Source organism: Danio rerio, chromosome 23, assembly GCF_049306965.1.
Source record: "Danio rerio strain Tuebingen ecotype United States chromosome 23, GRCz12tu, whole genome shotgun sequence".
NCBI classification, from domain to species: Eukaryota; Metazoa; Chordata; class Actinopteri; order Cypriniformes; family Danionidae; genus Danio; species Danio rerio.
The window spans coordinates 44,280,001-44,307,910 of NC_133198.1; the positions used below are offsets into that span (position 1 = coordinate 44,280,001).

At 34.7% G+C, this 27,910-nt stretch overlaps 1 protein-coding gene across 9 annotated transcripts in view; it reads left to right on the forward strand.

Moving 5' to 3' along the window:
• The window catches only part of reps2 (RALBP1 associated Eps domain containing 2), a 101,360-nt gene that overhangs the window by 49,690 nt on the left and 23,760 nt on the right, over positions 1 to 27,910 (forward strand). For 5 of the 9 annotated variants that reach the window (XR_012398720.1, XR_012398721.1, XM_005162411.6 and 2 more), the window contains exons 6-15: positions 1 to 88; positions 3,306 to 3,369; positions 5,754 to 5,919; positions 8,777 to 8,833; positions 13,033 to 13,117; positions 15,449 to 15,517; positions 20,063 to 20,111; positions 22,418 to 22,554; positions 25,388 to 25,449; positions 26,865 to 26,954. The exon at positions 1 to 88 is cut by the window's left edge and continues 51 nt beyond it. Coding sequence is in view for 6 of the 9 variants with exons in the window: in XM_005162411.6 (XP_005162468.4) it covers positions 1 to 88; positions 3,306 to 3,369; positions 5,754 to 5,919; positions 8,777 to 8,833; positions 13,033 to 13,117; positions 15,449 to 15,517; positions 20,063 to 20,111; positions 22,418 to 22,554; positions 25,388 to 25,449; positions 26,865 to 26,954 (867 nt within the window). In the remaining 3 variants the exon portion in view is untranslated. Of the gene's footprint in view, positions 89 to 3,305; positions 3,370 to 5,753; positions 5,920 to 8,776; positions 8,834 to 13,032; positions 13,118 to 15,448; positions 15,597 to 18,376; positions 20,007 to 20,062; positions 20,112 to 22,417; positions 22,555 to 25,387; positions 25,450 to 26,864; positions 26,955 to 27,910 lie in introns of those variants that run through there. The other 4 variants (XR_012398722.1, XM_073939401.1, XM_073939402.1 and 1 more) reach the window with 2 other exon arrangements.

Sequence of the window (27,910 nt, forward strand, 5' to 3'; positions counted from 1 at the left end):
GACCCCTGGAGGATCACAGAGGAACAGCGGGAATATTACACTAACCAGTTCAGGAGTCTCCAGCCCGACCTCAATGCTCTCATCATGGGTAAGAGACATCAACACTGCTGCAACCAACAACACCATCTGTGAATGGATGGATGGATGACTGGATAGTTGAAAAGATTTATTGGATTGAGGGATAGATTGGAAGTAAAGATGGAGGGATAGATTTCATGAATAGGATGGATGGATGGATAGAAGGATGGATGGATGGATGAATGGATGGATATTTGAATTGATATATTGGATTGAGGGATAGATTGTATGATTGAATGGATCTATTTGATGAATAGTATGAATAGATTGATGGATTAAAAGTTAAATGGGTAGGAAGATGGATGGGTAAAATGGTAATAGAAGGATGGATGGATGGATGGATAGGTGAATAGATATTATGGATTAAGGGATAGATTGGATGGCTGAATGGTTGGATGGATGGATGGATGGATTTGATGAATAGGACGAATGGATTGATGGATTAAAAGATGGATGGGTAGGAAGATGGATGGTTAAAATGGTAATAGAAGAATGGATGGATGGAGATTGGATTGAGGGATAGATTGAATTGCTGAATGGTTGGATGGATGGCTTTAATGAATTGGACGAATGGATCAATGGATTAAAAGATGGATGGGTAGGAAGATGGATGGGTAAATATATTAATAGATGGATGGATGGATGGATGGATGGATGGATGAATGGATAGATAGTTGAATACATATATTTAATTGAGAGATAGGTTGGAAGTAAGGATGGATGGATGGATTTGATGAATTTGATAAATGGGTCGATGGATTAAAATATGAATGGATAGGAAGATGGATGGATTAATATTGTAATAGAAGGTAAGGATGGATGGATGGACGGATGGATGGATTAATGTATGGATGAATTGGATAGTTGAATAAATATATTGGATTGAGAGATAGATTGGAAGTATTAATGGACGGATGGATGGATTTGATGAATAGGATGAATGGGTCGATGGATTAAAAGATGGATGGACGGACAGATGGATGAATGGATGGATGGATAGATTGATGGGATAGTTGAATAGATTTATTGGATTGAGAGATAGATTGGAAGTATGGATGGATGGATGGATGGATGGATTTGATGAACAGGATGAATGGGTCGATGGATTAAAAGATGGATGGGTAGGAAGATAGATGGTTGGATGTACATAATGATAGAAATAATGATAGACAGATGGATGAAATTATAGAGTTAAAATAGATTAATTGAATGGTTGGATGGACAAAAAGAAGAGTGGAAGGATGAGTTGATAGATGGATAAAATTATAGATGCATGAATGGATGGATGGATGGATTTGATTAATAAGATAGATGGATATAAAGATGGATGGGCAGGGAGATGGGTGGTTAAATATATTATCACTGGCTAAATCAATAAATGAATGAATGAATGAATGAATGAATGAATGAATGAATGAAAATATGTACAGATGGAGGTTTGATGAATAGATGGGTAGGAAGATGGATGGTATGAATGAACAGAATGGATGAATGAACAGAGGGGTAGACATAATGAAAGAGAGATAGATAAACTTATGAATTTGAAACATGAATGAATGATGGGTACTTTGGATGTATGGGTGGATGGACAAACAAAAGGGTGGAAGGATGAGTTGACAATGTTTAATAAAATGATGAATGGATGTTTGGTTGCTTGGATGAATGAAGAGATTTGATGAATTAGATGAATGGGTGGACGGATTAAACGATGGATGGGAAAAAAGGTGGATGGTAAAATATATTAATAGAATAAGGGATGGATGACTGAATGAATGAACACACAAATGAACAGACAGACAGACATAACAATGGACAGATGGATACAATTGTGGATTTAATATAGATGAATGGAATAATGGAGACATTGGATGCATGTGCGGATGGACAAGTAGAAGGATGGAGTGGATAGAAGGTTTAATGTGGATGGATGGATTAAATGATGGATGGGTAGAAAGATCATTGGTTAATTATATTAATAGAATAAGTCATGGATCGATGGATGAATGAATAAATTAGCTTACAGGTGGATGGATGGATGGATGGATGGATGGATGGATGGATGGATGGATGGATGGATGGACGGATGGATGGATGAATGGATGGATGGATGGATGGATGGATGGATGGATGGATGGATGGATGGTTGGATGGATAGAGAGAGGGATGGCTAGACTTAAGGGTAGACATGGATTCAATTATAAAAGGAAATGGAATGGAATGATGGATACTGTACATTGGATGTATGTGTGGATGGACAAATAGAACGCTAAAAGGATGAGTGGATAAAAGGTTTAATAAAATGATGGATGTGTGTATGGATGGATGGTTAGAAACAAAAGATGGATAGAGTGCTGGAAGGATGTTCAAATTTGATTGGTTCGTGGACAGGTTGGGAGGGTGGATGGACTGACAGTATGGACTGATTGGATTGGATTGGTGGGTGAGTGGATGGATGGATGGATGGATGGATTGGATAGTATGGATTGGTTTGCTGGGTTGGTGTATAGACAGATTTGGTTGATGAACGATGAGCAATGTATGGATGAGCGAATCAATGTATGGATGTTGGAAGCAAAAATATATTTATGGATAGGTGAATAGATAAATAAAATGATGAAGGAGTGGAAGGACAGATAGAATGATTGATACAGAGACAGATAGAAAAATGGATGAATGGATGGATGGATGGAGAGATCTGTAAATAGAAAGATTGATGGAGTGGAGAAATATAAATGGATGGACTGATTTACAGAAGGATAACAATGGTTAGCTGGAAGAACAGTGGATAGATTAGAAAGAGGGATAGATGGATGGATGGATGGAAGGGTGCACCAAATTCTAAATTGAGAACAATGGACAGAATCATGGATGTTAGTTAGATAGAAATAATGATGGATGGCTGGGAGGATGGGTGGATATATTGACGGAGAGAGAGATTTGATGAATGTGTGGATGGATTGCAAATAGATAGAAAAGATAGTTGTACAGAAAAATTGGTGTGAGATAATTGAATAAAATGATATATGGACTGTATGGATGGATAGAAAGCTGGATGAACGAATTGACTGAAGGATAGAAAGATGGATGGAATGATGAATGGAAAGGACAGTTGGATAAATGAAAGTGTCATTCTTAAGTTTGATCATACCTTCCTCATATCATTCTGTGGGAGTTATGATTTAATGTTGACAGTTTCATTTTTTTAATTGGCTTTTTTTTTCTTGCAGGAGCTGTTGCAAAAAACTTCTTCACCAAGTCCAAGCTTCCGATTCCAGAGTTATCTCATATATGGTGAGTATAAAGCCCAAGTTCTGCTTACATACACCAGCTATGTTTCCATTTAAATATGCAAATTAAACATGTGCACAAAACTGAAATAATGCATAAAACATTTGCGAATAAAGCAGATTTTCTATATAATGAGTCAAAGACAACAAAATCGTCACTGTTTGTTAAACTGACGCCAAAATCAAAAAGAAAAATGTTATTTGCAGTGTTATGAGAAGCCACTGTTTGCCTTCTTTCTTCTGTAATAAATGAGTTGCATCTCTGAAGATGAAGCTTAATAAACGCAATGCGGTGGCTTTTGGAGGCATGAGATGCTCTGTGGGAGTGCAGACAGATGCTCAAGACAGTTCTGGAAGTAATAATTATATAATAATAATAATAATACAGAACCACTGTGGTCACAGACTTTGGGCTCGATTTTGACAATCCATGCGCAAAGTCCAAAGCGCAGAGCGCAAAAGCATTCAGGGCGTGTCAGAATCCACTTTTGCTGTTTTAAGGATGGAAAAATCCGTCTTGCGCCGTGGCACATGGTCAAACAGGGTTGAGCGTATTCTTTTAATGAGTTATAGGTGTGTTTTGAGAATAAATCAATCAGAGTCTCATCTCCCATTCCCTTTAAGAGTCAGTTGCACCGCGCCATAGCGCATTTGCTATTTACATGGCAGACTTTGTAAGTGGAAAAACTGAACACTTTACTGGTGAGAAAACAGTTAACCAGAGCATCTACAGGAGAGAACGAGAGAATTTCTAAATTCAGTTCTAATTTCCAGCAAACGAATAAATGAACAGTAATAGTTAAGTGTGGTCAAAAAACTGAGTTATATCCAAATACACATGCTGACAGGTGGACAAATCTAAGCTTAATTTTAATAAAACAAATATAAATATGCATTTAATAAATAATACTACAACTAATAATAACATTATACAAAAGCAAATTGTCATGAATAAACTGAAAAAGCCTTCCGAGATGAAGAAAGCATGAAGGCAGTGGTTTTTATATTTATGTAGGCTAGAAAATTGTATTTTTTGTAATATTTTAATCCCTTAATACTTTTTCATATTACGATATTTACAGCTTTGAGCTGGTCTATTGAACCGTCTATTTAAGTTCCTCAAAATAGCAACGCACCAGCAATGCGCCTTAACACACCTCCTTTTTCAGATCAGAACTCCTATGAGTGCACATATGAGCGCAAATGCATTTGCTATTTAAACAGCATGGCATGTCATAATGACTCCTGTGCCGAGCTAAAACTAGCAAACAACAATTGCGTCGCACCTTGCACCGGGTGTATGATATGGCCCTTTGTCTGAGGCGTTTTAAAAGGAGCAAAACAACATTTCACATGAGATGAAATGAGCTTGAAATGCTGGTTTATCCATTAATGTCATCCCATCACACTCATTTTTATCATCTTTTATGATCTGTTAAAACTAAATCACATGACTTTTTTGATTCCTCCGGGTCACCCACAGTACAAAGACATGTGCTATAGGTGAATTGGGTAAGCTAAATTGATCGTAGTGTATGTGGGTGAAGGAATTAGTGTATGGATTTTTCCCAGTACTAGGTTGCAGCTGGAAGGGGATCCGATGCGTAAAACATATGCTGGATAAGTTTGCAGTTTATTTCACTGTGGCGACCTCTGATTAACAAAGGGATTACGCCGGAAAGAAAATTAATGAATGAATAAATCGAAATTAACCTAGTTACTTTAACCAACCCAGGCTCATTCTGAAAGTGTAGCCCCGCGGACCCCGGCGAACTGTTTTGGTGAATCCGCGAGGGGCTGCTGTGTGTGCTTTTTCGCCTCTCGCTGTTCTCATGTAAAAAGCCACCGGAAGCCACTGTCGAGCAACCGTCTGTCCAACTGACTGACTGACTGACTGAATGACTGAACGATTGACTGGGCAGACCAGAAAAAGAAAAGCCCTCGTCCGATTTTGACCACGTTTTCGGATTTTCCTCCTGGCCTCCACTCCACTGACGTAACACGACGAGCTAACCGGACAAACTGGTTGCGGCGGGAAAGCCTTGTAGCGTTCGCTTGAAAAAACTAAATGCAGCCATACGTACCTCCGGCCACGTAAATCGCGGCCTCCAGAAACGTCCACGGGGCTACGTTTTCAGAATGAGCTTGGGTTGACTTTCATAAAAAACTGTCATATAAAAAAAAGTACGTTTCAAAACCGCCCAAATTTTGTCAATTTTTAACCCGCACAATCAAATTCAAAACCACTCAATTGGGCAGGAAACCACCCAATCGGACAACACCGTCTTGGTGTTACCATTAAGCATTTTCTACAATACACACAACAAGAGGTGGATGTAATGATAGCTATCTCCTAACAATATCTCCATTTCATTGGATGTTTTTCAGGGAGCTGAGCGACGTTGACAAAGACGGCGCTCTCACTTTCCCAGAGTTCTGCACTGCCTTCCATCTCATCGTGGCACGGAAAAATGGCTACCTTCTTCCTGAAACTCTTCCCGCTTCACTGAGACCAGGCTTTCAGGAACCGGTGGTTACAGCAGCACCATCTGAGGTTGAACATTTAGAACTCTATGCAGACATCTTATTGGACATCTAGACCTATTATGCATTATACAAGATGCAAAAATAAATATCTGATGTGCTTAGAGGGTGTATGTGAAGTTTTAGCTCAAAATACCCCACAAATAATGTTGTATAACACTTTGAAACTGACGCTTTTAGGCTTTGATCAATATTGGCTTGTTTTGGTGATTGTCGCTTTAAATTCAAATGAGATTGAGTTCTTTTTAAAAGAGGGCGGAGCTACAAATGCCTGTGCGTCAGCATAGTGGCAGATTCAAAGCAGGACTAATGTTATCTCTGTGAAAAACTACAATGAATTTGTGCATCCAAAAACTCCATGTTTATATAGTCACTGACATCATCTTCAGCAGGTACACTGTGAAAACTCTAATGGCAGAGGGCTGCTTCTCACTCAGGGCTGTCTATATCACTTTTGAGTTTGAGGAAAGGACGAGGACACAATTGCAGAACTTAAATGGGGTGTTTATTAATTATAAAAATCAAGCAAAAAGGCAACAAAAACAACCCCAAGTGGGCAAACATTAACAAATAAATAAACAAGCTTGACTGGGCAGGCTGGCTGGGATCAGGGCTGGAACAAGACTAGACAAGGCAGGATGAATAAACGACGTGTGACAAACTGGCACAGGACAGCAGACATGAGGAGACTATAAATGGGAGCAAATTAAGAACCATCTGGGGCCTCATGTATCAACGCTGCGTACGCACAAAAACTTTGCGTACGCCAGGTTTCACGCTCAGAATCTTTAACGTTTGGATTTACTAACGATGAACTGAACGTGGGAATGTGCGCAGCTCCACGCCAGCTTCATGGCTGGCGTACGCACATATTTTGTGCGTGTCTGTTTTATTTCCATTGGCGAGTCCTAGAGGCAGTTGTGATAACTTGCACTCTACAAAGTGTCTGAGCCTTGCAATGGCAGCTGTATGAGACTGGTTCATCTAGCAGGTATAAAGGGTTTCCATACCATACAGTTGACCAGCTAAACATTAAAGCGCAATTTGCAGCGGTCGGCTGTTTTCCCAATGTAATGGGAGGGATCTACTGCACGCACACTGCTATTAAGGCACCGTCTAAAGATGAATTTGCATGCGTGAATCAGAAACATTTCCATTCAATAAATGTGCAAATAAAATATGTTGCACAAACTTATTAATGATTCCTACTTGTCTTTCTCGTGATAAATAGTGGGCAAAATCTGATATGTAGCGGGGGGAAAAAGAAGAAAGAGTTCATCAGACGCTGGATTCGAATCGAGTTCATGCTCGAACGTGTCAAAACATGTTCACATACGTCTTACGAGCGCGCCACTGAAACTCTTAAGAGTGTTGTAACATTTTACAGATATAAACCACATTATTTCCTTTTTAATTCACTCTGCGATGTTCAGACCCAACTGTGTTAACCCCATCAGCTAAACTCTCCCACTAAATTTTTTTCTTTTGTTGTTAATTCCGGAGAACAAACTTGCAAATAACACCGTTATCGGTCTATCTCCGAAAGCAGCACCTCCAATTCACATTCTGTTCAAAGTTTCTCTTTTTGCTTGCTTTTGCCGTTGCTTTTTCGTTGGGTTTTGCCAAAGTATAGTCATTAGCATATTCATACGGGGGAGGAGGCAGGGAGGGGTTTTGCGCTCGTGCATGTTGCGCTCTGTTTCACGTTCATTCAGATGTACAAAAGAATATGCGTGGGATTTGGCGTACGCAGTGTTTCATACATCTGAATTTTTTTCTGCGTGCGCACATTTACAGCTTTGTGCGTACACAATGTTTTAGTATGATTTCCACGCAAGTCTTCGTACATGAGGCCCCTGGTGAACAGAATTAACTAATAATTGGATTAGAAGGGTGGGACTAAGCGACAACCTCCCGCTCTCCCTCGTGAAACAAATACTGAAGTAACTGAAACTGCAATTCATTGAAATTCCGCTAGTCCTGGCTTCATATGGAGCACATTTCTATTGAGCCCACTATTAAAATGGCCGACTTTACAGCAGAATAAAAGGAGTTTACAGCCTGGTTTTGTTTTTATTAAGTTATATTAAGTCTGCATAGTTAAAGGCGTGGCCACTTGAGTGACAGCCAGGCCGTCACTTCACCTTAGCTGATTCCGGCTGATTAACCGCTGAACTCGGCATATATATCATATTTTTGTTTTGTTTTATGTGGCTTTACACAGTCAGTTGCTTTTTGGGTTTATTTCTTATAATTATCCGATGATATGGCATGCTGTGTGCACTTGATTGTGTACTTAATTTACCTATGAATTCCATTCATACTGCTCACATGTATACCGCATACAATGTACTTTTTTAACAGCCGAATAGTACGTTTAAATTCAAATACAGTACCTACTAAATAGTAGGCGAGTTCGGACACAGCCTAAGACAGGTTATGAGTGCTCGGCTCGAGTTTTCACAATATACAAGACAAGAGAGGACAGGACTAGTGGCCTGGCCTCCAAAACAAGACTGTCAGGATTCTGTCACTATGCTAATGAGGGAGAGACGGTCTCCAGTGGCTTTGCCTGTCTGATGACATGTACAAAGGGAGAATGTCAATCAAAGTGTTTCTGCAGACTGTTTTTATCAACTGTGATTTAATCAATTAAAATAATGAATTTCTACCATTTAAAGCTGGACATATTCATGCACTGTTGCCGCACAACTGTGCTGAAACCCCATTTGAGAGTGATTTTTTTGCATAATAGGTCCCCTTTAAACTGCCCTGTGTTTTTCATCCTGTATATTTTTTTATGAAGCAATCAGTAGAAAGTTCTGACAGGTTTGGACAGAGCTTTATATGTGAGTATTGTTTTACAGGCGACTCAACCTCTCATCGTCTTTGATGATAATATGATGCCTGGAGCAAATCAGCTGGTGAGAAGACCTTCATGCAACATTTATGCCAAGATCTTAGTGCTCAGTACATTTCATTGTCTCTTTTCTGTCTCTTTCTTTCAATATTTTACAAATATTAAAATGCTCTTTTGGCATGGTGATCTGCTCACAATAATGGCAATGCAGCAAAAACAACTTTAATAGCAGATGTTTTCGTAGTCAGCTGTTGTTTCTAATTATACATTAAAAAAATACACTCACCGGCCACTTTATTAGGTACACAGGGGTGATAGCGTTCCGGCACCACGCCGGATTTCCGGCGTACTGTGGCTGCGGGGAAAAAAAAAATCAGGTTCACGGATATTGATTTGTCATTTCTCTAGATTCACAGAATTCACTCACTGCTGAAAGCGCCGGATTGGTTTTTATTAAGTGCCATTTTGTGTGCTCGTGAATCATCTTTTGAGTGTAGACGCCATGTAAATAAAAGATTAATTGTGTAATTTAGAGAGCTTTATAAATTAACGAATCTTTGTGAGATATCTATGAACTAAGATTAGTGACGCTTTTTAGTGATAATAAGAGGAGCGTGCTTTGCACTTTCCAGGCTATAATCCATTCAGAATTTGTATGAAACTTTCGTTTTCGGCACATATACGCTGATATGTTTTGGGAATGACATCTGCATATTTACGCTGGATTTATTCTCGAAATAACGGTGAAGCAATAGACGGGACAAAAATATATTTCCCCCTTCTCCTTAAACAACTTAGTGTTTCAGCTATGAAATAGTTCAGTTTTGTATGTAGCCTAATGGCAAAGTGTTTATATTTAGTTTCGTTTTTTATTCAGCTTATTTAGAAAAACGTTTAGAGCATTTTTTATTCGTTAAAAATACGTTTTTTTTAACGAACAGCGCCCAGTGGAAGACCATCATTGTCTGTTTGATCAGTTTGCCTTCTCAGATCATCACAACTTGCCTAAAATAAAAGATATAAAACAGTTCAAGTATAAAACAATGGTAGCTTAAACGTTAAAGAATGTGTGCTATTAGGCGCATAGTTTGCTTATAAAAAGCTTGCAGGACATCGAGGCGCCAGAGCAATCACTTGCATTTTTTCAGTGGGAGCAATTTAAAGTTATCCGTCATTTTTGCTCACAAAGTACGAGTAATACATCAAAAAACGTTACAGCGTTTTTATAAAATAAAGAAAACCAAAATTATGCGCTTTCTGTCGTCTGGTTTTTGAACAGGAGCGCTTAACAAAATGAAGCAAAATGTATATGCCTCACAGACATAATAAATATATTTATAGAAAGCTTTAAATTATTACTTAACGAAATAAAACAAATCGAAAACAAAAAAACTCCTTCATGTAATCCGTAAAGATGAATTTCTAAAGGCGAGTCCAAGAGGAGATTGCCAGTCAGGATCTTTGCGACACTGACTCAGAATAAGTTTATTAATTAATAATTAAGATATGTCCTTACTCTTTCCTCGACACATTCATTGTTATTTGTTTTTGCCGGTGCTTGGGGCGAGTTTTAGCTTATTGTGTGCGCTTGAACGCGGATTCACAGTAGCAGTTTTAACATGGAGTGACCTGACATCTGACGTACAGATGACACTGGCACATGCCACTGAGAGTAGTGACACTTCCGGTGGCACGTCCGGTTTTCCACTGTCATGTGTCACTCGCTAGTGGCATGTGTAGTGACCTGTGTCACTCAGAGTGTCGCGCTGCATGTCACTGCAGTGACATCGACACCCGGCGAAGCTTATGACATTAATTAACACGAGCAAAACCATATTTAATCATTACGCGACTTTTAACCTAATTTATCGCGTCGCAAGTTAGTTTATTTGCCGAGCTACTCCACGATGTTTTAATTTAAACGCATTTATTTTATGTGTTCGTAGTCATACTTCCGTACGTAATATAGTCATTTGACAGTACATGTCAGTCAAATTTATTGTGGCATGCTTATGTATGGGAGGGGTTACACTTATCTGTTGTACTGTATATTATTGCATCCTGGCAGTTCCTTTGTTCCCTACAATACGGACTTCTCTATGTTTTAATTCATTCATTTATTTTATTATTTAACTTATTTTCATTTTAAGGTATTTTAAATAATATCCTTTAAACAGTTATAATAAAATGCATGTTGAAAACTCATAACATATATGCATGTAAGATAACAAGTGTCATTTGCCTAATGATTTTTAAATATTAAAGCAAAGAGACTTAAAGATTAATGTGCTTATAACGTGCTTATACTGACACCTACTGGCACATGTCACAAGATCACTGACACTGGCATGTGTCACTGACATTACTGGCATGTGACTAAAAAGAGCCACTTGACAATAATGATGATCAGGGTTACACATAGGCTGTTAATATATTTGGGCCCAGGGGCCCACAAGTTATGTGTTAAAAGTGCGTTGCATACATAGTACCCCCACCCCTACTCACCTCAGGGGCAAGGAAAAAAAGTTCAGGCTCAGGAATTTTTTCCACTATCAGCCCTGGGTACACCTTACTAGTACCAGCTTCGACCCCCTATTGCCTTCAGAACTGCCTTAATCCATTGTGGCATAGATTCAATAAGGTACTGGAAATATTCCTCAGAGATTTTGGTCCATATTAACATGATGGCATCATGCAGTTGCTGCAGATTTGTCTGCTGCACATCCATGATGTGAATCTCACGTTCCACCACATCCCAAAGGTGCTCTATTGGATTGAGATATGGTGACTGTGGAGGCCATTTGAGTACAGTGAACACATTGTCATGTTCAAGAAACCTGAGATGATTCACGCTTTATGACATGACGCGTTATCCTTTTGGAAGTAGCCATCAGAAGATGGGTACACTGTGGTCATAAAGGGATGAACATGGTCAGAAACAATACTCAGGTAGGCTGTAGCGTTGATACGACGCTCAGTTGGTACTAATGGGCTCAAAGTGTGACAAGAAAGTATCCACCACACCGTTAAACCATGGATGAAACCATGCTGACATGTTGTTGAAGCCAAATTCTGACCCTACCATCCAAATGTCGCAGCAGAAATCGAGACTCATCAGACCAGACAACATTTTTCCAATCTTCTATTGTCCAATTTTGTTGAGCCTGTGTGAATTGTAGCCTCAGTTTCCTGTCATTGGCTGACAGGAGTGACACCCGTTGTGGTCTTCTGCAACAAGGTTGGACGTGTTCAGAGATGCTCTTCTGCAGACCTCGGTTGTAATGAGTGGTTATTTGCGTTACTGTTGCCTTTCAATCACCTGGAATCAGTCTGGCCATTCTCCTTTGACCTCTGTCATCAACAAGGCATTTGCGCCCACAGAACCTCCACTTACTGAATATTTTCTCTTTTTCGGACCATTCTCTGTAGAGATAGTTGTTCAAGAAAATCCCAGTAGATCAGCAGTTTCTAAAATACTCAGACCAGCTAGTCTGGCACAAACAACCATGCCACGTTCAAGAGCACTTAAATCACCTTTCCTCCCCATTCGAATGCTTGGTTTGAACTGCAGCAGATCGTCTTGATTGTGTCCACATGCCTAAATGCATCGAGTTGGTGCAATGTGATTGGCTGATTAGAAATTTGCGTAACGAGCAATTGGACAGGAGTACCTAATAAAGTGGCCAGTGAGTGTATGAGAGTATTATAAATCACATATTTTATATGATGTATAAGAATTCATATTATAAATAATATTCAGTTAATCTTAAACACAATTTGCACTATATATATATATATATATATATATATATATATATATATATATAGTTTTTTGTGCCTAATTAACATTTTTATGATCTTATTAATTACCCTTACATTAATTATTAATATCAAGATGTTTTTAAAGATTAAATTTATGCATTATTAAATTTCAGCTAAACCTCAGATAATAAAAACTATGTTTAGTGGTTATTTTTAGTTTACAATGGTTTATTCTGTTAATGTCTTTGTTATTCCCTTTTAGCTAATATATAAAGCAATTTGAATCAGTTAAAGAGAAAACAAAGACATATTCTGAGCAAATGAAAAAACAAAGCTCTCTCATTTTTGAGCCGAAGGCAGATGGTGCTAATGAGTCTCATATGAGATATAATCTCCATAAGCCAAAAAAATAATCCAACTCATCCAGCATACAACAGAGTAAAACCTCTACATGAGCTCACATCAGTCATTTATTGCTGGCTTTTTCATTTTCCCAAACAGGAAATTGGCTCAGTTGACCTGCAGGTGACCTCTAGACCTGGTGTGACCACTAAACAGGACACCAGAGATGAAAGCAGGAAACCGGGTAATGTCAGACCTCAATGAAAATATTATCATAATATATCACGAATTAGCTTAATAGTCTCACTTTAAACGTTTAAATGTCATTACATTAGCTACTAATAATCTGAGTGAGTTAAAATGGTCAGGAGCTGCCTTTTATGCTTGGACTATTCTCTGAAGTCCACTTATAATATTGTTAAGATATATTTGTATATTCACTACCTGACAAAAGTCTTGTCGTCGAGCCCTGTTGTAAGAGCAACAAATAATAACTTGACCTCTAGTTAATCATTTGGAAAAGTGGCAGAAGGTCGATTTTTCATAACAATTTGCTTTTGTATAATGTTATTACTATTAGCAGTATTATTTATTATATCCATATTTATGTTTGTTTTATTAAAAACAAGCTTAGATTTGCCCACCTGTCAGGTTTTAGACCATATGGGGCACAGCATGTGTTTTAGGATATAACTCAGGTTTTTGAGCACACTTCGTTATTATTGTTCATTAGGGATGTAACGGTATCAGAATTTCACGGTACGGTAATACCTCGGTATGAATGTCACGGTACGGTATTTATTGAATCATTTACAGGAAAAACAAAACTTTTGAAAATACTCCAAAAAAGTGCCAAAGTGTCAATGACATACAAATTAGCCATCTATCTGTAAGCTTTGAAACAGGAACTTCAATTTTAATAACAAAAAATTATTAAACCATGTAAAAAAAATAAAGTTTCAATTTAGTATTGTTGAAAACTCATCACATTCAACATTTAATCACTCACTCACTTAGATAGAGATGGGTTTAAAGGAAAATTATCATATAACTATAATCTGGTAAAAGCTGGGATCTCTGGGCATTTACAATGACCCTGCAACAGAAAAAAACCCCTCTCATTTGGGACTGAGGATTCTGGGACAGAGATTTGACTTGGCCCATGTTGACAGCAGTGGGTAACGTTGTGCATTGTCTTTCCCCCACTTGAGAGGACAAGCCATGAGTGAGATAGAGGTCTCTTTGCGGTACAAGTCAATGTCTGCATCAATCTGAACAGTGTGCTGTGTCTCTGCAGTCCCCATGACTGCTATTAGTCGTATTCCCCAACTTGCAGGCACGTGCACACATAGGGCTCAACCTGTGCAGTGCACATGCCCTTTTTAGTCTTGGATAGAAAATGCCCTTCCAAAACGATCAAAAGTGCCCCCGCGACGCGACACAACCTCCGTCCAGCCTTTCAGTAGACAACACCGCTCTTGAGTATGCGCGCTCAACCCCCCCTCGGCGCTTTACAATACGCGCGCGACAACACTGCTATTCAGTACGCGCGCGGCAACAACACCCGTTTAGGTTCGATCATTTCCATCTTTTTTCATCTCCGCTACTAGCAGCACACTCCATTTCCGCATTACTGGATCTGTAGCGACAACAGACCGCAAAGGATGATGGCCACGCCTGGGCTGATGGGAAATGTAGTTTAAGCTACCTCCCGTTCGCTTCATTCGCCTGAGCAAATTTTCTCAGAAGACCTATAGTTTTACCGAGTCATGCGACTTCGGTAATATCGAAAAAAAATTATAATGCGGTATGACGGTATTTACAATACCGTTACATCCCTATTGTTCATTTATTCGTTTGCTGGAAACTAGAACTGAATTTAGAAATAGTTTTAAAAACGAATATTTGCGCTTAACAAACGCAATTAATTATTTATAGACTGATTATGTCTGTGCGTAAAGTTTCCCTATCCAAGAGCGAAAGTGAAAGTATATCCATTATCTCTCATTCTCACGCAGTAGATGCTCTGTTTAACAGTTTTCTGTTAAAAAAACTGTTAACTGTTAACTGTTTGCTAGTGAAATGCTCAGTTTTTCCACTTAGACTTACTTTACGTCCTGTAAATAGCGAATGCGCTCTTGGCGCAACGTAGCTGACTCTTAAAGGGAATAGGAGATGAGACTCTAATTGGTTTATTCTCAAAACACACCTATAACTCATTAAGAGAATAAACTCAACCCTTTTAGACCATGCGTCACGGCACAAAGCAGATTTTCCCGTCCGTAAATTAGCAAAAATGCGTTCTGACACGCCCTGAAAGCGTTAGAGCTTTGCGCTCTGCGCATGAACCGTCAAAATGGAGCCCTAAACCTGGTTGCAACTAGCAGTGATGACTAATAGTAATGTAGCAGTGTGAAATTAATCAATCATTTTATTAAATATTTAATTCAGTGTATGTTCGTCTTGTCATCTTTTGAGCATCTTTATCATTTTTATCATAAACTCATTGACTTTTCTCTGTAGACGTTCTTGTTTCTCAGCTCTTACAGTCAGTTTTTTATTGCTGTGTCAGCAGAGATCAGCCCAAAGAGAGTTCCAGAGCCGCATGAAAAGCCAATGCAGCGAGTCAGCGCTTTAAAACCAGGTGACTTTCTGTCCTCAGACACCACACTGAACACTGATGTTCATTTACATCTGCTCTACTCTTACTTAATACCATAAAAGTCACACAGAAACTAATATTTTCTCATCCATGCGGTTCCAAAGCTACTTTTTTGCTTCTTCTGCTGAACTCTAAAGAAGATATCTTGAAGAATGTTGGAAACCGGTTTCCATTGACATCCGTTGTGGGAGAAAAATACTGTAGAAGTCAATAGCGAAAGGTTTTCAACATTCTTCAGAGTATCTTCTTTTATGAAAATAGTTGTTATGGAAGAATAAAGCAGAGAATTATTATTCTCAACACATTGTCTATTTTATTATATTTATTATATTATATTATATTTTATTATGTGTTACTATATGTAAAGTACATTATATTATATTATATTATATTATATTATATTATATTATATTATATTATATTGTATTTATATTATATGTTACTATATGTAAAGTACATTATATTATATTATATTATATTATATTATATTATATTATATTATATTATATTGTATTATATTGTATTGTATTTATATTATATGTTACTATATGTAAAGTACATTATATTATATTATATTATATTATATTATATTATATTATATTATATTGTATTTATATTATATGTTACTATATGTAAAGTACATTATATTATATTATATTATATTATATTATATTATATTGTATTGTATTGTATTTATATTATATGTTACTATATGTAAAGTACATTATATTATATTATATTATATTATATTTATTATATTATATTATATTTTATTATGTGTTACTATATGTGAAGTACATTATATTATATTATATTATATTATATTATATTGTATTGTATTGTATTTATATTATATGTTACTATATGTAAAGTACATTATATTATATTATATTATATTATATTATATTATATTTTAAGTATATTATATTATACCTTATTATAATTAATATATTTTATAATATGTAAATTGTATTATATTGTATTATATTATAGTTTATTATATGTAAATTATATTTTATTTAAATTATATTATATTATATCTCATTATGTTTATTATATTTTATTATATGTAAGTTTTATTATATTATATTATATTATATTATAATTTATTATGTTAATTTAATTATTCATTCATTTTCTTGTTGGCTTAGTCCCTTTATTAATCCAGGGTCGCCAAAGCGGAATGAACCACCAACTTATCCAGCAAGTTTTTACGCAGCGGATGCCCTTCCAGCCGCAACCCATCTCTGGGGAATATTATGTTAATTATATTTTATCATGTTATATTATCTTACTATATTTAGAGCATTTTGTTATATGTAAATTATATTATATTACTTTATTATATTTTAATTCTATGTAAATTCAATTATATTTTACAATATTGTATTATTATATTATATTATGAATCATCTGTCTCTATTATAATATTATAGTCTCTTTATTAATCTGGGGTCGCCACAACGGAATGAACCACCAACTTTTCCAGCTCATGTTTTACGCAGCGGGTGCCCTTCCAGCTGCATCCCATCTCTGGGAAGCAATACCTTATTATGTTTATTATATTTTAATATATCTAAATTGTATTATATTATATTATATTATATTATATTATATTATATTATATTATATTATATTATATTATATTATATTATATTATATTATAATATACCTTATTGTATTTATTACATTTGATTTTATGTAAATTATTTTATACCTTATTTTGTTAGTTATATTTTATTATATGTAAATTTCATCATATTATATTATACCTTATTACATTTATTATATTGGATTAAATGTATATTATATTATAATAAATATATATATATATTTAATTTGTTTGTTTAATTTCGGGACATATATATTGTTTGGAACCACTTAAAATCTTTTAAAATCTTTTTAAACGACAGTGACAGTAGTAATAAATGTGAAATAAATAACAGCAAAATGTTCTCATTCCTGACTGAATTATCCCTTTATTGCGGTCAAATGATGAGATGAATTCTGATTAAAACACATGCATCAGTGAATCAGCCTGTTCACATCACACTGAATTGTCGTCCAGCGTCTGTGTGTTTGTTATTCTGTGATGTTTTCCAGCCTCTGGGTGTGGACGCAGATCCTGTTTTATCCACAGCGCTGACCTTTTGTTCTAACATTTCGTGCATCTGCTCTGATCCAATAACAGCTCATATTTATTGAATATCCCTGATCCCTGGAATTCACAAATAATCCTGTGCTCTCCACGTTTTATTATTTCAGATCAGATCCAATGCTGATGTGCACTTTGCTTTCGAGATCATTCTTATGAAATTCTTTATTTTTCTAGCGTTGGTTACAAGACACATGTCAAGAGTCCCTAATGTGACATGTGCAAAACAATTCAATAAATATAAAGACTTATTATTACACAATATGTATACTACCTGACAAAAATCTTGTTGTCTATACAAGTTTTAGGAACAACAGATAATAACTTGACGTCTAGTTGATCATTTGGTATCAGAAGTGGCTTATATGAAAGCAAAGGCCTCTAGATTACACTTATTTTCACTTATTTCGCATATTTTATTACAATAAAATATGATCATGCCTTGAATCCTAATGATTTCATTAGGACAGTAAGGTTTGACTTTGCTTAGACAAATTACTTGTCTCTTAACAGAAATAATGTCCAGTATAGAATATAAAGGCATGCTGCAGTGGAGAAAGAGTTAATATTGTGTCTGACTCCATCATGAGCTTGGAGGACTGCATCCCTACATCTCTGCAATGACTCAAATCACTGATTAATAAAGTCATCTGAAATGCCAAAGAAAGTGTTTACAAGACTCCCAGAATTCATCAAGATTCTTTGAATTCATCAAATCTCGCGCACGCCCCCATACTGAATGTAACCCCAAACCATGATTTTTCCTTCACCAAACTTGACGATTTCTGTGAGAATCTTGGGTCCGTGTGAGTTCCAGTAGGTCTTCTGCAGTATTTGTGATGGTTGGAATGCAGTTCAACTGATAATTCATCTGAAAAATCGACCTTCTGCCACTTGATGATCAACTAAATGTGCAGTTATTATTTGATGATCTTACAAATGGGATTGACAAAGACGTTTGTCAGGTAGTGAATATCTTTGTCGTCCGCACGCGATAGTCTTCATTATTATTATTTTTTTTTTTGCATGTCACTTTAGGGGCTCCGTAATCTGTCCTAGTTGTTTAGGGGGGAAAATGGTGTGTTTCAAATTACAGTAACTATAGTATATTAAACATATAGGGCCCTATCATACACCCTGACGTGTTTGGCGCGATTTGTTGCTAATTTCAGGCCAGTGCAACTGTCATTTTCAAGGTTTGCACCATGTTGTTTAAATAGAAAATCCATTTGTGCCACTTTGTGGACTCACTTTCTGTTAGATTTGTCCGCCTGTTGTGTTTTGGAGGCGTAAACATCACCATATGGAGCGGAAGAATAGGACGTGTGTTTGGATATAACTCTTGACCACACTTCATTATTATTGTTCATTTATTCGTTTGCTGGAAATTAGAACTGAATTTGGTAATAGTTTTGAAACAAATCTTTGCGCTTAACAGATTAAATTAAATATGTAGGCTGATGGAAGTCTTCAGTGGAGACCGTGCAACACCATTTCCTAATCCACGAAAGTAAAGGAGTAAAGAGTTAAAATGAAGTAAAGAGAATGTTAAGAGGACAAATGGAGGAGGCTCGTTCTTTATCCTCGCGCTGCAGATGCTCTGTTTAACTGTTTTCTTGCTAGTGAAGAGTTCAGTTTTTCCACTTACAAAGTCCGCCATGTACAAAGCAAATGCGCCATGGCGTGATGCAACTGACTCTTAAGGAGATTGGGAGATGAGACTGATTGGTTTAATGCACGTCATACTCAAAACACACCCATAGCTCATTAAGAGAATAAGCACAGCCCTGTTAGACCATGCAAACTGTATTTTCCGTCCTTAAAATTGAAAAAGTGGCAAAAGTGGATTCAGAAATGCCCTTGATGTTTTTGCGCCATGCTCTTTAGACTTCAGAGATTGTTCAAATACAGCCCATAGAGTGCATACTTTTAGATAGTAGTGTATGTGGATGAATTGGGAATCATCTATTGTTGATCTGGAGTCTTCTTGGGTGCCGGTGCAGTGCATGGTGGGATTGGTTGGAGATGTGAGCCGCAGCTGTAGGTGTTTAAGGCCTGTTTCAGATGAGTGTGTTTTGATAGTATCAAAGCTGTGGAGTGTGTTTGATCTTTTAGTGTTATGATTGAGCGTTCTTGTTAGAGAGAGCAGTTCAGTTCAGAGGCGTCTTAAAGCTTCAAGTTCTCTTGAGGATGACGGGTAAATAAAAGAAATGCATGTTTTATTTGTTTTTCTAGGCTGTGTTACTAAACAGAAAGGCCTGAATGAGGGAATTAAATAATAAGTTTGAAGTCTGACTAGAGTATAATGCTTTTTTTGGTTAAAAAAAAATAATAATAATACTTCTGTATTCTACCATATGATTTTTTTACAGATTCCCCACAAGAGCTTGATGCAAATATGAAGTCGAGAACACGACCCAGGTAAAATTATATTTTCATACTGCTGAACTGTGTTTCAAAAGTTTGGGTTTTAGAAATCTGTATTGTTAGGATTGCATTAAATTGATTAATTTTACTCATCTAGGCCAGGGGTTCTCAACCTTTTTCACTTCGGGGCCCACCTTCTTCTCCAAACATTTTTTGAAGGTCCACGTCTGACATTTTTTCTTACTGATTGTCTAGAGAAAATGCTTATTTTAAACCTTTATTTATCAGCAAAACTTTCATTTTGCTCATACTATTACTATCTTATTTTTCTACAGCTTTTTATAAAAATAACGAAACATTATTTATAAATATATATACTTGAAGAATTTATTTGCCCCTTTTGATTTTTTTATTTCTTTTTAAAAAAATTTCCCAAGGAGTTTTTCACTGTGTGTCTGATAATATTTTTTCTTCTGGAGAAAGTCTTATTTGTTTTATTTAGGCTAGAATAAAAGCAGTTTTTAATTTTTTTTAAATCCATTTTAAGGTCAAAATTTAAGCAATTTTTTTTCGATAGTCTACAGAACAAACCATCATTATACAATAACTTGCCTAATTACCCTAACCTGCCTAGTTAACCTAATTAACCCAGTTAAGCCTTTAAATGTCACTTTAAGCTGTATAGAAGTGTCTTGAAAAATATCTAGTCAAATATTATTTACTGTCTTCATGACAAAGATAAAATAAATCAGTTATTAGAAATGAGTTATTAAAACTATTATATTTAGAAATGTGTTGAAAAAATCTTCTCTCCGTTAAACAGAAATTGGAGAAAAAATAAATAGGTGTGCTTATAATTCTGACTTCAACTGCATATAAAAATTTAAATATAGAATATACAATAATATATATTTTTTTTATTTATTAAAACACAGATTTAAAGCTCCTGAATTCGTCAGGTTTTTTTTTTTGTTTTTTGTTTTTTACAACTGCAGGGTATTTGGACCTTTTCTTTAATAAATAACCTGTAGGACAAAGATGACAAAAAAAGCTTTGAATTGGACTGACTACTATTTATCTTTTGATTGTATCCATAAAAAAAAAAAAAAAAGTAAAGTACAGTAAAAACACTTTAAGTCTGTTTAAACACATCGATCTGAAGGGGGTTGTGTTTTGAGGATATTATTGGACACTAAAGCACCACAGCGTCTCGCTAGAACCTCCTGTATTGGCGCACATCCATTATAAAACACTAGAACTTGCGTTATAAAACACAAATTTGGACAACTATGCCGATTTTTCGCAAAAGAGTTCACACAAAAAGAGCACGCATAATTTGTGAATCAACGAAGATGTGAGACTCTGATACGAGTCGTAGACGTGAGGCACGAGCACACTGGTTATAACTCTAATCATTGTTACCTAAACATTTGCATGATGGTTTGCTTTAGTTGAGCATGTAGTCCTATTTGACGTGCAGCGGTTGGAGGTGCAGCCATGGTTAAGTCTGTATTTTAGAGTTAGAGTCTTTTAGCACCAAAGTAATTAATAACAGAAAATGGGAAATGCCAATACACCAATCATTTTTATATAAAACATATTTAATAATAAAATCAAATAATTATAGTGTAATAATTAAGTAAATTGTAATCTTGCCGCCCACCTGCTGGATTCGCAAAGACCCAACGGTTAAGAATCCCTGATCTTGGCGCATGGTCTAAAACGCATGGTGCAGTTTCACATAGGGCGGTCACGAATCCACATTTGTCATTTTAAGGATGGGAAAAACAGTCTGGGCACCAGGCACATGGTTTAAAAGGGTTGTCCCTATTCTCCTAATGAGTTATGGGTGGGATTCTGGTATATGCATTAAACTGTTAAATTATTTTTTTAAATATTTTTTCCACAAGTTCTGTTTAATAGAGAGATTTCTTTTTCAACACATTTCTAAACATAATAGTTTTAATAACTCATTTCTAATAACTGATTTATTTTATCCTTGCCATGATGACAGTAAATAATATTTGACTAGATATTTTTCAAGATACTAGTATTCAGCTTAAAGTGATATTTAAAGACTTAACTAGGCAAGGTATGCATAACAATGGTTTGTTCTGTACACAATAAAAAATATATAGCTTAAGGCGACTAATAATATTGACCCTAAATTGGTTAAAAAAAATATTTCACTATTATTTTAGCCGAAATAAAACAAATAAGACTTTCTCCAGAGGAAAAATATTATCAGACATACTGTGAAAAATGTCTTGCTCTGTTAAACATCATTTAAAAAAATTTTAATTTACAGGAGTGCTAATAACTGTACCTAACGAATGTGTGTGTTTGTGTTTTATCTTCAGGTCGTATTCCAGCACGTCTATTGATGATGCGATGAAGAAGGTTGAGGAGCCGCCGACGCCTCCTCCTCGACCCCAGAAAAGTCACTCACGTGCCTCCTCACTCGACCTCAACAAGCTCCTCCAGCAAGGCACACCAGGTTTTTAGTTCATTTGTTTAATATTATGCCAGAGTAGTTGGTGGTTCACTCCACTGTGGCGGCCCCTGATAAATCAGGATCTAAGCTGAAGGAAAATAAATGAATGAATGTTTAATAATAATAGTACCTTTTAAAGTTAAAATGCTCCAATGTCCCTGTATCTGTGGTTAAACTTAGTAAACAGTGAGTTTGGTGAACTGATGACCTTCACGGCCAGTCAAAGTCATTTCTGTTGAGCACGTCAACACAATGGTAAATCAGAGCTGTTTAAGAACGCGCTCAAAATCGCTCAAATGTTCGCAGGAAATGGAATTTTTTTTAAATTTCAGTACCAATTTGTACCGAATTCCAGTATCGTGACAAAAAAAGTTTAAGTAGTTTGAACAAACAGCAAACATCATATTTTTATTTTTTATTTTTTTTTGAGTGTGGGGCAATGTATATAAATCAGCATTACTGTAAACTGTGCCAGAATTAGCCAAGAATGTCTATTTTTTCGTATCTGTAGACCCTTGAATGTTAAAAATTCACACCTAACAATAGATTTAATTAGACATTCAAATAAAAAATGTTTAAAATTGTGCCTAAAACTTCTCTTTGCTAAAAAGCTTGATTTTGGTCAATTAAATTTTTATTGAAGACAAAGATTCAGGAGAAAGGATTATGTTTCACATATTTTGTTCACATATTACATCAGCAAAGAAAGAACAATAAATAATAAAATAAAAAAGACAATAGTAGTAAATAAAAACCCACCAACATAAAGTATTTTGCTTTTAACAGTATATGCTGAGTAAGTTATATGTGTGTGAGTGGTAGTTTTTAGTGCTGATAAATAAAAATAAAATATATATATATATTTTTTTTGTAATTAAAAAACAAACAGTAAAATTTTTGTTTACATTTGTAAACAATTATAATTGGAAGGGTTAAAATCCTTATTTAATATTATTATTATTATTTATCAGTTGATATATATATATATATATATATATATATATATATATATATATATATATATATATATATATATATATATATATATATATATATATATATATATATACAGTTGAGGTCAGAATTATTATCCCCCCTTCAAATTTTTTTCTTCTTTTTTAAATATTTCCCAAATGATGTTTAACAGAGCAATGAAACTTTCACAGTCTGTCTGATAATGTTTTTTTCTTCTGGAGAAAGTCTTATTTGTTTTATTTCGGCTACAATGAAAAGCAGTTTTAATTTTTTTGAACATCATTTTACGGATACAATTATTAGCCTCTTTAAGCTATATTTTTTTTTTGATAGTCAGCAGAACAAACCATCGTTATACAATAACTTGCTTAACTAATTAACCTAGTTAAGCCTTTAAATGTCACTTTAAGCTGTGTAGAAGTGTCTTGAAAAATATCTAGTCTAATATTATTTACTGTCATCATGGCAAAGATAAAATAAATCAGTTATTAGAAATAGGTTTTTAAAACTATTCTGTTTAGAAATGTGCTGAAACAATCTTCCCTCCATTAAACAGAAATTGGGGAAAAAATAAACAAGCGGTCCAATAATTCAGGGGGGCTAATAATTTTGACTTCAACTGTATATTTATATATATATATATATATATATATATATATATATATATATATATATATATATATATATATATATATATATATATATATATATATGCATTGACTCGAGGCCACAGGCTGAGTGCCTTAGTGTCCCACCAGTGACAATATACAGCACTGCTCCTCATGTGATATTGTGTTTATACAACAGTTCACAATTGCACACAAAAATTAATTCATTTTTAAGTTTGATTTATTTATCCATATATATATTTATCTTTAACGCTGCGGCCTGGATTCTGACCAGAACTTGCATATCAGAGCACATCACTCCTGTCCTCAGGTCTCTACACTGGCTCCCAGTTACATTCAGAATAGATTTTAAAGTATTATTACTGGTCTATAAAACACTAAATGGCCTAGAACCTCAATACATTACAGATACAAACCTCACTGAATACAAACCTAACAGATCACTCAGATCTTTAGGATCAAGTTAACTAGAAATTCCAAGAGTTCAGTCAAAGAAGGGTGAACCCGCCTTCAGCCACTGTGACCCCCGCTGCTGGAATGAGCTTCCAGAAATTATCAGATGTGCTTTAACATTAGCCACATTCATATTAAGAATGTGTAAAAGCAGAGCATAACATTAGCCACATATCTGTTAAGTTCTGCCTTTACTGAATGAGCACTGTGCTATGTCCTACAGATCACACTAGTATGTCTTTCTTTTCTTTTTCCTTCCTTTAAAAACTGTTTAACACATTTTAATCTGTGTTTAATCACTTTTATTAATTGTTTTTATTTCTTATACTCGTATATTTTATTCTTGTTTATGTAAAGCACTTTGAATTACCATTGTGTATGAAATGTGTCATGTAAATAAACTTGCCTTGCCTATTTGATCTGTTGACGACAGCCTGGATTTTTTGAGCAAAAATAAATAAATAAATAAATAAATAAATATATATATATATATATATATATATATATATATATATATATATATATATATATATATATATATATATATATATTTATTTATTTATTTATTTATTTATTTATTTTTGCTCAAAAAATCCAGGCTGTATATATATATATGCAAAATGTATTGGTTGTAAAGTCATTTATAGTATTGAGCTTCATTCAAATCTGATTGTTTTAGAAATGAGTGAACCGGCTTGATGAAGAGCATCAGTATAGCTATTTTAAATAGGCCAGAATGTTTTTTTCAATATCTTTCTGAATTTTTTTTTCTCTGTCAGGTGCTAAAAGTGGCTGGTTGCCTCCTCCTCCAGCTCTCCCTCCACGACCACCAGCAACACAGGTGACAATGTCTATCAGTGTCTACACATTTAAAGCATTTAATTTATTTAATAAAAAATTTAAAGCGTTTCATGCACAGAAAAAAGAGCTGATGCTGCAGTGCTATTATGAGAAAATTAAATGGTTTTCATTATTAAAACAATGCTGGATAGTTTTATGGCAATTGTAGGAGACTTTAAAATAGAACCATGAAAGTTAATATTTACAAAATATATGTGTGCATTACCAGTGTAACCATGAAAATATACAATGCTGCTGATATGGTGTAAAACAAACAAATAAATAAATAATCAAACAGATAAATAAATACACAAGCAAGCAAATAAATGATTAAACAAATAAATAAATAATTGAGCAAATAAATAAACTAATAAACAAACAAACAATTAAATTAATGAATATATAAATAAATAAACAAGCAAGCAAATAAAAATAAACAATTGAATAAACAAACAAGCAAATAAATAAACAAATAAATAATAAAAAAATTAAAAAATAAGTAAGCAAATAAATAAACAAATAAATAAACGTATGAATAAATAAGCAAGCAAGCAAAGTAATAAACAAACAATTGTATAAACAAACAATTAAACATATAAATTTAAAAATCTATAACAAGCAAGCAAATAAATAAACAATTGAATAGACAAACAATTAAACAAATAAACAAACAAGCAAATAAATAAACAAGCAAGCAAATAAATACACAAATAAGCAAGCAAATATATAAACAATTAAGCAAATATATAAGCAAAAAAGCAAGCAAATAAATAAAGTAATAAATAAACAAACAGTTAAATCAATAAATTATTGAATAAATAAAGAAGCTAGCAATTACACAAACAAACAAACATTTGAATAAGCCCAAAATTAAGCAAATAAATAAAAAACAATTAAATAACAAGCAAATAAACGAACAAATAAATAAGCAAATAAACAAACAAATAAATAAACCAACAATTAAAAAACCAACAGACAAATAAATAAACAAGCAAGCAAGTAACTGAACAATTAAGCTAATAAATAAACAAATAAATAAATAAAACATTTAATGAATGAATGAATAAATAACAAGCAAGCAAGTAAATAAACAAACTATATAATAAACCAACAATTAAACAAATAAACTAGCACACAAGTAAATAAACAAGCAAACAAACAATTAAATAAATAAACAAGCAAGCAAATAAATAAACAAACCAACAAACAAGCAAATAAAAACAAATAAATAAACAATTGAATAAATCAAGAAATAAATATATTCTGCTTTTTTTTTTAGCTGGCTCATCCAATCAGATTGCAGATTTGTTGCATGCGATGGCTGATGTCCGATTGCTTTGAGAGATTTATTTGTTTTCTGGCCTGTTCAGTATTTCAGTGTTGTGTAATAACTTGTTGCCTAATTCTCTGTCTCAGATCTTCAGCTTCCTTCCCGGCCTCGAGAAAAGTTCCCAGAAGGCCGTTCAGCAGCCAAACTTTGCAGATTTCAGCAGGTTTAGGGAGGAGGTGAGTGAATGTCAACACTGATCCCGCTCACATGTACATAATCACATGCTTTATTAGGCACAGATGTGAAAGTCCTGCTGGAATGAACGTATTGGGAATTGATTTTTATTAATCTTATTTTTTAAAAGTACTTTTTATTTTTAGAATAATACATTAATAGTAAGAATTGGTTTCAATTGGTCATTTTTGTGGCACATTATTGTAAGATTTCATTTGTAAACATTACTTCACTTTATTAGATTTTAGATTTATTTTTATCCTAATTAATATCTATTTCAGTGTTCACTAATGAATTATAAACATTGAAGTTAATATTATTGTTATGTACATTTGAATATTTAATAATACTTGCTTATTTTATCATTTTTACTATGTGCTCAAAATAAAGCTGTTGGTGCATTTTTAGGGATCTAATATCTCTTGATGATTCCACGGTTATTTGGTTAAGTGTGATCATAGTGCATTTATGCAACATTTATACAGTGCATTTAAAAGGCACCTATTTTACCTCTTACAAGATATAAAATAAGTCTCTGATGTCCCTAGAGTGTGTGAAGCTTCAGCTCAAAATACAGCATAAATAATGTTACATAACTCTTTGAAACAGGCCCCTTTAGGCTTTGATTTTAATTGTGGTTTTTGTGATTTTAATTAAAATGTTTTCATATGTAAAGATATTTGCCTATTGCTCTCTCGTGCGTATTAAGCAGTGCATAAGCGAGGCGCAACTCTGCCGGGTTAGTTTTGGGGCCCTATCATACACCCGGCGCAGTGTGGCGCAATACTTGTTTGCTAGTTTTAGCTTGGCGCAAGAGTGGTTTTGAGGCGTTGCGCTACGCTGTTTAAATAGCAAATGCATTAGCGCTCATATGTGCGCCCATAGGCGTTCTGGTCTAAAAAGGGAGGCGTTCTGAGGGGGACCACTGGCACGTCGCTATTTTGAGAAACTAAAATAG